This window comes from Dryas octopetala, chromosome 8, assembly GCF_963921425.1.
Source record: "Dryas octopetala chromosome 8, drDryOcto1.1, whole genome shotgun sequence".
Taxonomy (NCBI): Eukaryota; Viridiplantae; Streptophyta; class Magnoliopsida; order Rosales; family Rosaceae; genus Dryas; species Dryas octopetala.
The window spans coordinates 4438197-4452842 of NC_141373.1; the positions used below are offsets into that span (position 1 = coordinate 4438197).

Below are 14646 nucleotides of genomic sequence, written 5' to 3' on the forward strand. Positions count from 1 at the left end.
ATGTGGTTGAACGAAGAAGGCAATCATAAAGTCACCTCTTTCTCTATGTCCTTCGAACTCAATGAACACATAGGTTCACCCTCCTCCTCTGTAGTTCTAATTCGCCCCCAGTTCTTAAATGTCTGCGTTTGTAATAATTCGAAAAAATTTCAAACCACTGTTAATGGCCTGATGATCATAACTACCATTCTGATTTCTGATCATATATAGTTAATAGATGAAAAATAAGAAGTTATGATAACTATACAAGCTCACATGGTTGTTACACATTAACCTTGAATTGAATTACTAGTGAGTGCAAATACCCATTTATACTTTTCTATTACATGCTTTGTCCAATTGTAAAATATTGGAGTGAAATACTCCCATTTATACCTATTTATGTTCAAACCCACTCGCCCACCTAAAGGAAGCCCCAGGCTCACCCATCATCGCCACTATGGCTGCTACCGCCACCACCACCACCACCCTCACTCAGCCTCAGCCTACTTAGAGAATGCACAAAATTTGCAGTCTATAGATTAAATAGTCAAATTATATCACCATGTGAGATGATCAAAGGGACTTGAGAACATAGAAACATACAAAGATTTTCTTAAATTTCCTCTCTTACTAATGAAGTTGATGTCCCCATATTCAGAGCTGATTTTGTAGGTATTGAGCCACAAAGGATAACCAAATTAGCCTCATGTCAAGACCTATTTACAACAACTTAAATCAATTTCTGTCTGGATCCCGATTTCCACAAATGCATGTGCAATTCATTTGAACTTGGTGATGTCCTGTTAATTTTATAACATAAGTGGCATGCAAACCTCGTCCTGGGAAGAGTTGGGACCGGTTCCAACCAGTTTCGGTTCCCTACACAAACTAGCCAAGGCAAACCGGACCGGCCAATTAATAATATATACATATATATTAAAAAGCAGCAGGGAGCATATCCTGGGGTTCGAACCCAAGACCTCAAGCCCTCACCAGCGCTTCGTCCCACAACTTATGTCTAACCTTTTCAGCAAATTTTTGTTGGTGACTTAATTAGCAGGTCGAGTGGATTTTCACATTGGTGAAAAGGTTAGAAATAAGTTGTGGGTCGAGTGGTAACAACCATGTGAGCTTGTATAGTTATCATAACTTCTTATTTTTTAATCAGAAATCAGAATGGTAGGTATGATCCTCAGGCCATTAACAGTGGTTTGCAATTTTTTCGAATTACAAACACAGACATTTAAGAACTGGGGGCGAATTAGAACTACAGAGGAGGAAGGTGAACCTATGTGTTCATTGAGTTTGAAGGACATAGAGAAAGAGGTGACTTTATGCTTGTCATCTTCGTCCAACGAAGGGCCAACACTCTCAGTCTTTGTATGGATGGCATGTTAAAGCATATGGACCAGATGACTATTAAGAGGACATTATAAGTGGAGGCTTTTATATATTTGGGTTTGTGTATTCTATTTGTCTTGAGTTTGTATATAAGTGGACATAATGATCCCTATTTGAAAACAAAACAACAAAAACAAAAATGTTATCAAATGGAAATGGACCCTTATCTACCCTCTGGATGTCGCTACCTGCTATTTGCCAATAGAAATGGGAGGTTTATTTTGATCGTAATTAGTGTATTCAATTATATGAAGTATTTCTCATGAATCTCTTAGCCATTTTATTGATAAACGTAAAGGGAGAGGTTATACAAATGAAAATACATCACTCTTTGAATGCAACAATAGAGAAGAAAACAAGCAAAGATATTGGTTATCAATGGACACTCATATTAATTGATCACTTCTTCTTGGTGGGATATGAAGCCATTTTGTTGATGCCACAGAGTCCTTCAGGTTTCCCTGTGTTTCTCTTCATCCTTATGTAGCCCTTTTCTCCCCACTTTGGTCCCCATGAGTTCTTCACAATGATGTAGTCTAACCCCTTTGATGACCCATATCCAACTGCTGCTACACCATGATCTAGCTCAGTTCCACATTTCCCATTGAACACCCCCTGCAAAACCAACAATCCATAAGCAATAATTAGTAAAAATGTGTTGTAGACATTAAACTGTGAATCAATGTTTTTATCTGAATAATAGATAAGTAATACTAAATGGACCAATTATCAGACCACATGATATGACAGTTGATAAGCATACCCCACTATAGAACTGGAAATCTCTGTCATCGGCCTCAATAGCTACACTAAGAGGCTGGTGAGCCAATGCCTTGATGAGACTTTCTTCATTATTTGTTGGCACATCTTGATAACCACTTATAGTCACCACCTCTGACTCTTCCTGAAGATTACAAAACCAAATGCAACAATAAGAACAGCCATGCTCTGCTGATAGCTAAACTTGATTTAAGAAGTAAAGCATTATGCACCCAATTAAATATTAATTACCTTCTTTGACTCACAAGTGCCTTCTTCCATAAGATAGGGGTAATCATCCTCCTTGTGAAGCCCACCATTGGAGATTATAAACTCAAATGCATAATCCATCAAACCCCCATTGCAGCCACTGTTGACTGATCTGTCACAATCTATCAGTTGCTGTTCAGAGAGGGAAGTTAGCTTTCCTGTGACTATCTGGTTAATGCCTTCAACAGCAGCAACAGTAGAAAATGCCCAACAGCTACCTGCATTATGAAATTGTCATCTTTACTCATTAGTACCTGATCACCACAGAGAGAGAGAGAGAGAGGGAGAGAGAGAATGGCACATACCACATGAACCTTGGTTCTTGACATTAGTGACAGCTCCCTTCTTTCTCCAGTCCACAGACTTGGGCAATGGCTCCACATCAAATTCTCTGTAAGTGAAGTCTTCAGAAGAAGACTCTCTCCTTCTTGGGAACTCAGCTTTTAGCCCCAAATACTTGCTCTTGAACTCTTCATGGCTCAAGTCTGCAAACTCATTCAACCCAAGCCAGTAGCTATCAACATCAAGCTTCTTATTCCTCTCATCAATGTGCTTCACATTGTCTTTAAAGATATCAAACCTATGCAGCTTCTCTTCCATGCTGTGATAAATCTTGCCATGCTTTGACATCCATGACTCAAAAAGCTCAATGAACTTGCCCATGGAAGTCAAGTGCTCAGGTGAGTAACCAACAATTGAAAACTCATGAGCCAGAGAAGAACCCATAAAGAGAGGCACAAGGAAGACCAGAAGGGTCACCTTAGAAAAGGAAGAAAAAGCCATTGGTGCTCAACAAGAGAGAAGAGAGGTAAGAGAGGAATTGATGGTGAATGTGAAGGAGGGGATGTGATGGTCTTATATAGCTTTGATTTGATGGGGTTGCTTTCAAGTGAAGTGGTTGTCAATTGTTTTCTACAATACTGAGTCTTTACGGTTGGTTCTTTTGGGCAGGCTTTTGTCCCAAGCATGCTCATTTGATTAAGCATAAACTGTATTCAAGTATATGATTTCACAAACGTGGGAGTGAGTTGTTGTGTAGAAGATTTGAACAAAGCTACGATCTCCCTTTTTTTTTTAGTGCTTTTGCTAATTGTTAGGTATAAATTATACACCATTCTCTAATATTGTCCGAGCTCAAACTTGAAATCTCAAAGATTAGCTATGTGCCATTATGTTAGATTAATAGGTCATCAACAATCTGATTAATCTCGGACTAAGAAGCTAATAAAATTATTAAGACCACATTTACCTATCACATAGTAGATACATCTTTAATAGATATATAACCTACTTGTATAGGTGGGTTCATCTCTATTAATGATGCCTTATTCAATATGATTTGTATTAGGAATGGAGTGTGTCCAAAAATTTAAACTTTTTAAATTTCTTTTTAGTTGTTTTTTTATTTTATTTTGGAAGCCTAAGGTAGAAGCAATACATTTTCAGGCTATTTTGACAAAGGGACATATTGCTAGAATTACTGGCCGGTGGAAAAAATGATTGAGTCACCAGAACGGTCAAACTTGTCCAACAATTACTGAAGGTTTTTTTTTTTGTTTTTTTTTTTTGGGAACCATGTGTAATACTTAGTTTGATTCCTTAAACCCCAAGTCAGCCATGCCTGGTTTCTAAGGGGTGTTAAAGTTCAGCACATAATTGCCCGACCTTGAACACAAAACAGTTGTAATCTGGTATGGTACAGAATGGAAGCAAAACCAGACAATTGTTGCTGCCCATAAAGGCACATTGAAAATTTAAAACAGAATCTATATCATTGTACAAAATTTGATTTCGGTGGGTAAGTTCCAAACTAGGAACATTCGAGATAGAATCCAACCATTGTACAATTTGATTGTAGTGATGGTAGTTAAGTTCCAAACTAGTCACCTCTCAATAGCAATTAGAAGGTGTAATTTTATACAGATCAGTTCATACTCTTTGGCCAAGAAGAAATCATCACCTAGTTTCAGTAATGCCCTTCAAATAGTTCAGTCAGGCAAACCAGCAAGTCAGAGAACTCTAAACTTGTTAATAAAGAGTGATTAGATACGTTTTACAAATGAAACTCATTGCATCAGCAGTCGTAACTAAAAGTAAATTAAACTCTAAAAGAAACTTGAAGCAACTACCAGAGACTAGAACCTTACACTATGTTTTGTTTATGAACCTTACACAGTTACACTATTAATATTGAATGAATGGCAACACAATTACAGGAGAACAGCATGTTGTTTGTCATTTAATCTGATTTTTTGAATCGGATTCAAGATATCTATTTAAATATACATGAATGAAGACAAAAATATCTCAGGTCACTTTAAAACTCAATTGAATACTCAGGTCCTACACATAATAGTTTTTTGAGCCTTTTTTAAAACCCCAAAAAAAAAAAAGGCCCGATTAAAAAGCAGGTCTATCATTTAAAAAAAAAAATACAGTGATAGACCTGCTTTTTAATAAGTCGAGCTCGGCAATTTTTAATTTTTTTTTTCTAAACATTACCACTGTTAATTGCCGTTGTTACATAGTGACAATCATTTTAGTATCAAATAGAAAAAATATGGACACACCAAGTGCTTGACAAAGGAGGCAACCTTGTTTAATCAGTGCCTCCATTTTAAAACGCTGATTTCTTTGTCATTTTTTAAAAAAGTTGTGGCCTTTTAACATTGGCGAACATTAGGTGAGTTGATTTAACATTCTGGTGTATAGAGTAGACTTATTTATCATTTACTTAAATAAAACACATTTTTGTTTACATATACATGGAAACCGCTTGGATGAATTAGAGAAGAAGAGAATGATGAGACTCAGAAGGAGGATATACTCAGCAAACCAGCAAGTCAGAGAGCTAAAAAATTTTGAGTATATACGTTTTATAAGTGGAACTCATCACATTAGTAGTTGTAACTAAACGTAAATTAAACTCTACAAAGAACTTGAAGAAACTACCAGAAACTAGAACCTCACACTCAATATTAAATGAATTGCAACACAATTACAGGAGAAGAGCATGTTCCTTATCATCTAATCTGATTTTTCAATCAGTATTCAAGATATCTAATGAGAATTTAAAAGAAGACAAAAATATCTCAGTAACATAAGCCTTTACACTGACAGCAGAGATGGCAAGATGAAGTCACCACTATCTTTGTGCCTTCCCAATTGAGTGCAGATATACCGCAACAGAGACAACACTGGAAACACCAGAATTGAAGTAAGCATACACACCATTGTATTTCTCAGGATGGCTAAATTGATGTTTCCATCTTTTGTAATTTAATGTGGCAAATTGCAAGATTTGAGATAAAGTAATGTTTTAAAAAATATTGATGAAACCCAAACTGCTACTCATTTCATAATAAATTGTCAATATCTTTTGGCAAGTTGATTTAAGGCCAGGGCAGTCCCAACCCCATGCATATTCCATGCCACATGACAGAACTAAATGGGTCTCTAGGATTCAATTTGATGATATAATATAGAAAGTATATTATGTGAGCACAGAAAACTTACGTTGAGCCAAGGAAAAAGGCAAGGGATAGATGAAAGCCAAATAGAAACACAGAAACAACTGCTGTGAGAAGCATTGCTACCGAAGTAGAATACACCTGCAGAACATAGCTAAATTAAGATTGGAACCCTAAAAGGCCAGGAAATGTTCATGGTGTAATTCCAACAAACCACAACTAGGGCCAGCAGAAAATAAAAATAGAAATAAAAAGACTGTACCCCTCCCTTCACTTCCTTCTTAACAGGGCCAAAGATATGTACACAAGTTGTTAACACCAACCAAGATGTATAAGAGGAATGAAGAAATCATGAATTCATTCTACCAAAAACCCTAATTTCTCATAATTTAATCAAATCAATTAAAGAATATTATAATAGTATGCCCAGGCATGATTGTAAAACAGTAGTGAATGTCTCACCAAAATCAAAGTTTTAATGCCATGTCTTACCTTCACAATATTGTCAGCATACTTCATAACCATAGACACAGCAATGCCACTGCAAATGAAGCAATGTAAGCAAATTGAATAGAGGTGCAGTTGGAAAATGAGAGAGCATTAGAACATTCATCATAGAAACCAATCAACAGTTACAATAATGTTGCTCATGCCAAAAAGTATATTTTCATAATATCTTGTATACCTGAGTGCATGGTTGAGAATCATGAGAACTGTAATAAAAGAGTATCCATGGAAGAATCCCCTGAATATAGACAAATAACTTAGAAATATAATTGGAATCCATACATATAATTATTAGTAACTAGTAAGCAGAAAACACAGTTTCAAAGAAGGGATCTTTTAACAATGAGGTGAGAAAAAAAATTGCTTAAGAGATGGAACTATCAAAAGAGAAGAATCAGAAATTGAGAAGAGTTTAAATTACCGGTTCACCACTGCATCAAAATCTTGAATCACTATGGCAATAGCATTGAAGACCATTCCAAAGACATACAACCAGAAGTTTTGCACATTTATATTCCTCGAAGGGCGCCTTTTAATTATGGCCTGCCAATACCACATTCAAGATTATTAACATAAGAGATTGTCTAGAGCAATCATAGAAGAACTCACAATCAATTCAATTAATAGGGTTCTGGTTCTGTATATTATCAATCAAAATGTTCTAAAAGCCATTAAAAACCAACTTTAACCCCAAGTTTGATAAAATTAGGTATGTTGAGAAAATAATTTGAACACTATATGATGCTTAAAACATGAAATTGAGAACAGAACTGTTTACTCAAAAATTTACCTCAGTATATACTCCCGCAAAACCACTTAAAAGTGCCATGACCTGTAAATAAATTACTAACTGTTACGATAACAAAAATTGCAAGCTCTAAAAGCTTTTTGGAGGGGAAACACACAAAAAAAAAAAAAAAAATTAAGAGTCTCAAAAATGTTGAGAACTCACAATGGCCATCACCCAACCTTGTAATGGAGTTTGAAGAACATGATCAGAACTGCAAAAAGCCATTTTAAACAACTTATTGAATAACACAAGCTGATATCTATGAAATATACAGATTAAAAAGTGGTAAACAATGCTCAATACACTTTGCTTTTCATACATAACTGAGAGACAAACTCAGCACAAATACAATCAGAAAATACAATAAAAAAAGTGTGGTAATGATACCTTGGGTTCAGTTGTGCCGTAGTGCACCCTGCGCATAGTATAATGAAAGCAGCCCATTGAACCTCACTTAACCTGCAATAAATATAAGTACAAAACAAAATCTAATAAGCATTAGATTGCTTATATCTTCAGTGCAAGTATATAGCCACACAGCCATAGGCATCTTAGCTTAGTTCATATTTACTTATAAGGGGATGCTATTTGCAATTTTCCAGCAATGAACCATGTCTTTTTTTCATTTTCTGTGTTCCTTTGTATCAATGCTGAATAAAAGGAAAGAAGAATAAAAACAAATGGTCTTTCCTTCAACAACTGATCTGTATAGGGGTCAGCAGAAATATTTTCCGGCTAAAAGGGGAAAACACTGACATGAATGGTAAAAATGCTTACTTTCTCTTGAGTATGATTCTATATAAAACACCAGTACTAATGATATTCAGGTTCTTCAGTATTTGATAACCCGGAGCATCCACATATGCAAAGATGTAATACTGCCACATAAAAATGAACAGTAGATACAATCACATTTCAAGAAGTAAGAAGACCAAACTTACTGATACAAACAGAAAACACATTATGCAACCAACCTGAAGCAAATTCTTGACTAGGTATAGTGCTGCAGGAATGGGGTATACGATAACTTCATCCAGGGTTGTACTCAACCTAATTCAATGACAGAATACATGTAAAATAATTGGTATAAGAATTCCATCTAAATTCGGGTTTAAATCCCCTTAAGTTGCCTTATGTAGTCGTTCCTCAATACACAAAACATTATACAATGAATACAGTTGAGTTCTCCTACAACACACTGTAAACTGATAACAATGCACAAGTTACCTATTATCTTCAGTAACACCTTCAGTATTCCAGATTCGTGCCAAGGCAGCAAGTGACAATGCACATTTCAAAGCCTCCACCTAATTCCCAAAAGACAACCCATTGAAACTCACGTAAAACAGACATTATCCATTATAAATATTGACATATAATTAAGAATTCAACTTCCTCTGCCTCAGTCCTCACCGAAAAATTTGCAGTGGTAACACTATACTCATACTTCCCCGCTCGTTTCGACCACACAATCAATATTGCTTGTGAACTCGTAAGAACAGTCAAAGCCAGAGTAACAACTGACCTATATTTCAATTCACCCAATACAAACAAATCAAATCAAAAAACAAAAAAGAACAAAAATTTGCGTTATTTGGAATAAAAATAGAAAATGGGTTTGCCATACTTGCGCTTCCACTTGCCCCCTGCCAAACTTGTCGCTGCATTATTCAGTGGAACACCAAAATTCAGCATCAGCTTCAACTCATAAGATTGAGATTTTTAAGCATTGAAGAAAAAGAGAAGAAAAATTCAAAGTACCAGCAGAAATTGGTTTTCCCCGTAAGTTCTCGATGTCATCAGGTACTGAATCTCCATCTTGATCCTGAAATTGGATCAGATGGGAATGAAAAGGTTGAAAATTTGAGGTTTGATGAAGAAATTTGATAGTGTAAAATGGAAAATACCTGATCCTTGAGTTTCCTGTACTCCATTTTCACACTCACTTCGTTTTTCTTGGTGTTTTTTTGGCCACTTTCAGATCTTTAAGCCATTAACGGACCACTCTCACAACTGGGCTCAAGAAGGAGTGCACACTGAGCCACTTGGAAAACTCGCTTCGACTCAATCAAGAAGAAAGCAAACAAAACGACGTCGTCTCGAGATGAACCCGGTTCTTTCTCTTGGGTCTGAACCAGGCCGGCAACAGGTCATTTTGCGAGGCTTTTGAACCATCCTCGCTACGGGCTTCTATTGGGCCCAAAAGGAATGTGGCCCAAGCAGGCCAAGCCCGATGAGAAACGGAAATGGATTCAGTCCAAAACAAAATTATACAGAGGGGATGGGGGTTTGTTTTTAAAAGTTTATAGCGATGTCTTGATGTTTGTTGAAATTAACTTGTCACTATAATGGTTTACAAAACACGTTTATTGCATCATTTTCAATTAATGTCTTCATATTTTGAGGACAGACAAGAAAATCATTTATGTTCATTCTCACCTACTAAGAAAAATCTTCAATCTCCAATCTTCATTCCCAATCCTTACTTGATACAAGGATAGATGTCTTATATTGAAATTGCAAGTCATGCAAGTGTTTGTGCTTATGGTCTATGAATTTGATTTAGATCCTCTTCTTTTAACTTGTTGACAAACGATGAAATATTTACAAGTAGTTCATATTTACAACATTGTAATAACATTATAGTAATGGAGATAGTAATGGATAACTCCACAAACATGTATCAAACTCGCATCTATGGTACTAAATCTAAGATTTTCTTTAACAAAATACAAAGAATTAGAGAAAATACCATTTGACCAAATGATAGTTAATTCTCAACCTGCAAATTGACAATCTTTATGTAAGAGTGGTAATGGGTTTTCAAATTTTATCATTAGACACTAATAAGATGGAAGAATTGCCAAAATAAAAGGAGGGGGTCCAAATTACTATTGATGAGCTAGAATCCACACAAAGTATATAGTGAAGTCATATATGCAAGATTCTTGGAGGTATTTAATGTAAGTTAGGATGTTAGTATTAGCATGACGCAGCTGGCTATTACTTTTTATTTTATAAAACAACATTTGCATAATTGCAAGCAATGTAAGAGAAAGAGAGGGAATTGCTTATGATTATGATTTATGAATATGAATGGGAATGTATGTATGTATGGTATGTATTTTTATTTATTATTAATATGTGAATTGCAATTTGCAGCAGATCCAGACTTTACAACCGACAACTCAAATACTCAAAGTGGTCCCTTAGCTGCACTCACACTCTGGCTCCTCCCCATATACTATGTATGATTCTATGTACTTAGATGCCTTCTCCCCACGTTAATTTCAATTTCCTTCCCTACTCGTATTCCAATTATCGTGATTTCATATTTATTTTATATGAAATTATCAACTATTACAGACCAAAAATTGCGCCCTACGCTTTGTGGTAACTAAAGATATCGATGTATTTATGTTTAATGATCACTGTATGCTCACAATTATTGGGTAAGCAACAATGCCAACAACCCAGCCAGCAATATTTCTTTATTATTAACCAATATTACAGGTATAACATTTATTCTCTATGTACAAATTACAAACAAAAATGTGCTTCTCTAACAAGAATATGCATTCTAGTATGTTTAAAAATTTCAAAGTGTCAAATTTTTTAAGAGAGATTAATCGAACACTTAGGCTAAATATACCGTTTGTTTATACCTAGGGGTTTTACACTTTAAATCATGTGCAGAAAAGTTGCACAAAAATAGAATAAGAGTTCAAACTCTTAGCCTTACTATAAAGTAATAAAAGACTAAGCATCAAACTCTTGGAATGAAAGTTCGAATGTTGGAGGATCATTAAAGAAGTTATAGCATAAAATGAATATTATCATGCTGTTGATTACGTCTTTTATACAATTAGAATTTACTTATATAAATGAGTCATTATCTTTATCCGAGAAATAAAAACAACAATTTAATCAATATTAGTAAATGTAGTAAAATTAGTTTTATTTCAAAGTTTAGATTACATGTTGATATTTTTAGTGTTGACAGGATGCTTGTGTTCAAAATCTTTTTTTTTTTTTTTTTTTTTTTGAGTTGAGGAAAAGGGGATCGAATTTTGGTGCATTGTGGGTAATTTTACGGTCTTTCTAATTGGACTACCAACAATCGTGTGTTCGAAATCTATTGTTAGACATTCCAAATTTGTTATGTTTCTTGTAATTATTTTTCAATATATACTCTTTTTTAATTAATTTTTCCGACATGTACTCTAAATATAAGGAATGATCCAGTTTCATTACTCCTTCGTTATTTACCTCTAATTGAGAAATTTAGTCGATTTTTAAAAGTATTCTTGACCGGCCATAAACAAATAATCACTATATTTGTGAGTGTTATTTAATTTTTAATGGTAAATTGATGAAACATGTCTAATTTAGAGTTGACTTTAATGACTCCAAGTAAACTAAACTTCCCCTCAAGACAAAATTAATGACCCCAAATCAAGATCTTATTTTATTTTGGAGGAAACCCAAATTATCCCATACCAAAAAAAAAAAAAAAACACACAGAACTCAAATTATCACGAGAAAGTTATATAAATTCTCAAGATGAGAAACTCTCCTACCATTCCAGAGAGGTAGGAGAAAAAATGCTGTAAATACAGAAAATTGAGTATAATAGCCAGGGGCCCCACCACCACCTCCTCCTCCTCCTCCTCCTCTTCTTCTTCAAGACCCACCACAATAAAACGAATAAGACCAGGCTGTGATGCAGCTGTGAACGCAACACTTCACCACCTCACCTTCTAAAACAACACCCACAACCCACATTTTCATTTCAACCTCTCTCTCTCTCTCTCTCTCTCTCTCTCTCTCTCTCTCTCTCTCTCTCTCTCTCTCTCCTCTCTCTCTCCCTCCCTCTCTCCCTCTCTTCTTCTTCTTCAATGAGCTCCATTGCTCAGAGCTTTAACCAAAAGCGAATCAGCACCTTATTCCCCACCATGCCCACATCAAACCAAGCCCTCCCAGTCTCCCAGAACCCGACCCAGGACCCGAACGAAGCCCCGGGCCTCCGCCGCAGACTCTCCTCCCTCTCTCTCAAGCTCCAGCCCATCTCCGCCCCGGCGACCCAATGGGCCTTCCAGCGCTCCAGATCCGTATCCGCCATGGGCGAGTACGCGGGCGGGTCCATAAGGAAATGGTGGGACTGGGGCTGGACCTGGATCCTCTCCCGAAAACCCATTTTCGCTCAGGATCTGGAGATGAACGAGGAGGAGACAAAGATTCTCGGGTCCGACAACAAAGGTAGCTGGCGACACGTTTTCTACAAGGTCCGGTCGGAGCTCCGAAAACTCATGGGTTCGGACCATGTCGGTAGTCTCCCCAAAACGTACAATTCGTTCAATTACGGAACCAAAACGAAGAAACTGCTCGGCTGAAAAATCGACGGTACGTGTGAAATCAACCCAACACAGCTCGAACTTTTCTGGAATAATAAGGTTCAAGATTGAGACCATGTAACATGTTCATGTTCATGTTCTTTGTTCTCGTTCTTGTTCATGTTCATGTTCCACAGTGAAATGAAGAAGACTATACGATTGTAATTAGGTTGTTGTTGTTGTTGTTGTATTACGTGGGCTTGTTATAGATCTCATCAAGTACTGTTTCTGGTCGTTAATGGTGGTCGGGTCGAATATCCATTCTTTGGTTAGCGAGTGATTTTCCCTCCCTGCAATATTCGTGGGCGTCTCGGGGCTCCGGAGAAAGAAACTCGGGTCTTGGGCCGGACGGGGCGGCACCGATTACGTTCTTAGACAGCATTTTTCAATTAGTAAATACCAAATTACCAATTAATATGATTGTTATTATTTTATTTTATTTTTGTTTAATTAAAAGCAATTATTTTTGCAGGTTCCAATTTGTACAAGTACTTTCAATTTATTTATGTTCTAGTCCCTAGCTAGTAATGCAATATTAATTTTTTTTAGCTCTTCTTTCTTCATAGAGACCTTGCTTTCAGTCCTCATCAATCTTATAAATTACGAAAGAAGCTTCGGATTTGTGTGATACTAAATCAATTCCATTGGTAGATCTAAGACCAAGGATGCCTTGAGAGTGAAGTTTGTTTTTGGGTCAACGAAGAATATCTTATAACTCACTCTTCTGTTAAATGCATAAATATCAAATACATACAATCACTCACATAACAAAATCCATCATATAAGCTCAAATTACAGCGCGCAATTCAAGAAAAAAGACTTTCGGTCATTACACAAGTGCTTTTACATACCAAGAAACGAAAAATATTCTACGACCCACTCTCTCATTAAAAGATAAATATTGAGTATGTAAAATCATCCATAAAAATATATTTATTATACGATTTCGAGTGTTTTTACGCGTAAGTTTGCCTTTTGTCTATCTATAATAATAGGTAGGACAAGTAGCTAATTAAAAATAGAGGGCTGCTATTTGCACACCTTTTTTTTTTCTTTTTACACACCTCATCTGAAAAAAAAAATAACACTCAAAGAAAAAGACCACTTTGGCCCTCTCCTCACCCATACACCCACACACCCCATTCCCATCTCCCCCCCGTACACACCCCATCTTTTTGCACACACCGGCGCAGCACCACCACCGTGCGCAGCACCACCCCTTGCATGCGCCACCCTCCTGCACCACCTTCTCATTCTCTCTCTCCTCCCTGTTGCACTACCCTCTCATTCTCTCTCTCCTCATCTCTTTCTCCTCCTTGCTGCACCACCTTCCCCGCGCCCACCACCATGCCAAGCTCACACAGCCCCAACGCCTGACCACGCCGCCGACGCCCGACCTCGCTCTGCCCAGCTCGCACGACCACGCCGCAGTCCTTGCCAAAAGGATGAGCTTCGCAGGCCGTTCGGCAGTCATTCGCCGAAACCTGCGGGTTCGTTCGGCAGCCATCCGTCGAAACCGGCGATTTCCTTCGGCAGCCACCCACCGAACATTCGAGTTGCCTTCGACAGCCACCCACCGAACCTTCAGCAGCCACATGTTTCTTCTTCACCGTCAACCTTGGCCGCCGCCCACACGCTGCTACACCTCCGCCCGCAGCACCTTGTCTTCCACCTCGAAGCCCAGAACCAGCCACCATTAAAAAAAAAAAAAAATGCAGTTCGGCAGACCGGTGCCGAACCGGGCTGTTTGGTTCGGTAGTCATCCGCCGAATATAACAGGATTGTTCGGCGGATGAGTGCCGAACGAAACAGCCCAGTTCGGCACTGGTCCGCCGAACCTGCTGAACTGAAATTTTTTTTTTTTTTAATGGTGTTCGGAGGGTGGTGCTGCTGCGGAAGAAGAGAGAGAGATATGAGGGTGGTGCTGCGGGGAGGAGAGAGAGAGAGAGAGAGAGAGAGAGAGAGAGAGAGAGAGAGAGAGAGAGAGAGAGGTCGGTGCTGCGAGGAGGAAAGAGAAAGGGAAGTGGTCGGTGAGGGAAGGAGAAAGGGAGGGAGGTGGTCGGGGGTGAGGGAG

The 14646-nt window shown here is 37.5% G+C and overlaps 3 protein-coding genes across 3 annotated transcripts; 1 reads left to right on the top strand and 2 right to left on the bottom strand.

Moving 5' to 3' along the window:
* Nucleotides 1-1654: 1654 nt before the first annotated feature.
* On the bottom strand, nucleotides 1655-3221 carry LOC147276255 (cysteine protease XCP1-like). Its single transcript, XM_086253089.1, has 4 exons — nucleotides 2718-3221; nucleotides 2395-2630; nucleotides 2147-2287; nucleotides 1655-1998 (listed from the first exon to the last, which is right to left on the bottom strand). The coding sequence occupies exons 1-4, from the start codon at nucleotides 3193-3195 to the stop codon at nucleotides 1783-1785; spliced, it is 1071 nt and encodes a 356-aa protein (XP_086109215.1). The 5' UTR covers nucleotides 3196-3221; the 3' UTR covers nucleotides 1655-1782.
* Nucleotides 3222-5358: 2137 nt separating this feature from the next.
* Nucleotides 5359-9286, bottom strand: LOC147276256 (CMP-sialic acid transporter 2-like). Its single transcript, XM_086254185.1, has 15 exons — nucleotides 9087-9286; nucleotides 8941-9004; nucleotides 8807-8840; nucleotides 8593-8704; nucleotides 8407-8486; nucleotides 8154-8229; nucleotides 7957-8057; nucleotides 7567-7638; nucleotides 7342-7390; nucleotides 7180-7221; nucleotides 6811-6932; nucleotides 6568-6627; nucleotides 6375-6423; nucleotides 5929-6023; nucleotides 5359-5609 (listed from the first exon to the last, which is right to left on the bottom strand). The coding sequence occupies exons 1-15, from the start codon at nucleotides 9111-9113 to the stop codon at nucleotides 5558-5560; spliced, it is 1035 nt and encodes a 344-aa protein (XP_086110311.1). The 5' UTR covers nucleotides 9114-9286; the 3' UTR covers nucleotides 5359-5557.
* A 2613-nt stretch (nucleotides 9287-11899) lies between these two features.
* LOC147276257 (uncharacterized) lies at nucleotides 11900-13043 on the top strand. The gene has a single exon (XM_086254673.1). The coding sequence runs from the start codon at nucleotides 12078-12080 to the stop codon at nucleotides 12570-12572; it is 495 nt and encodes a 164-aa protein (XP_086110799.1). The 5' UTR covers nucleotides 11900-12077; the 3' UTR covers nucleotides 12573-13043.
* The last annotated feature ends 1603 nt before the right edge of the window (nucleotides 13044-14646 follow it).

Coding starts and splice junctions, on each gene's coding strand:
- LOC147276255 (XM_086253089.1), bottom strand. CDS start 3,195: ATGGCTTTTTCTTCCTTTTCTAAGGTGACCCTTCTGGTCTTCCTTGTG. Junction 2,631..2,717: donor CAAGAACCAAGGTTCATGTG/GTATGTGCCATT, acceptor TTCATAATGCAG/GTAGCTGTTGGGCATTTTCT. Junction 2,288..2,394: donor GCACTTGTGAGTCAAAGAAG/GTAATTAATATT, acceptor TGTAATCTTCAG/GAAGAGTCAGAGGTGGTGAC.
- LOC147276256 (XM_086254185.1), bottom strand. CDS start 9,113: ATGGAGTACAGGAAACTCAAGGATCAG. Junction 9,005..9,086: donor ACAGGAAACTCAAGGATCAG/GTATTTTCCATT, acceptor ATCCAATTTCAG/GATCAAGATGGAGATTCAGT. Junction 8,705..8,806: donor GGGGGCAAGTGGAAGCGCAA/GTATGGCAAACC, acceptor ATTGAAATATAG/GTCAGTTGTTACTCTGGCTT.
- LOC147276257 (XM_086254673.1), top strand. CDS start 12,078: ATGAGCTCCATTGCTCAGAGCTTTAACCAAAAGCGAATCAGCACCTTA.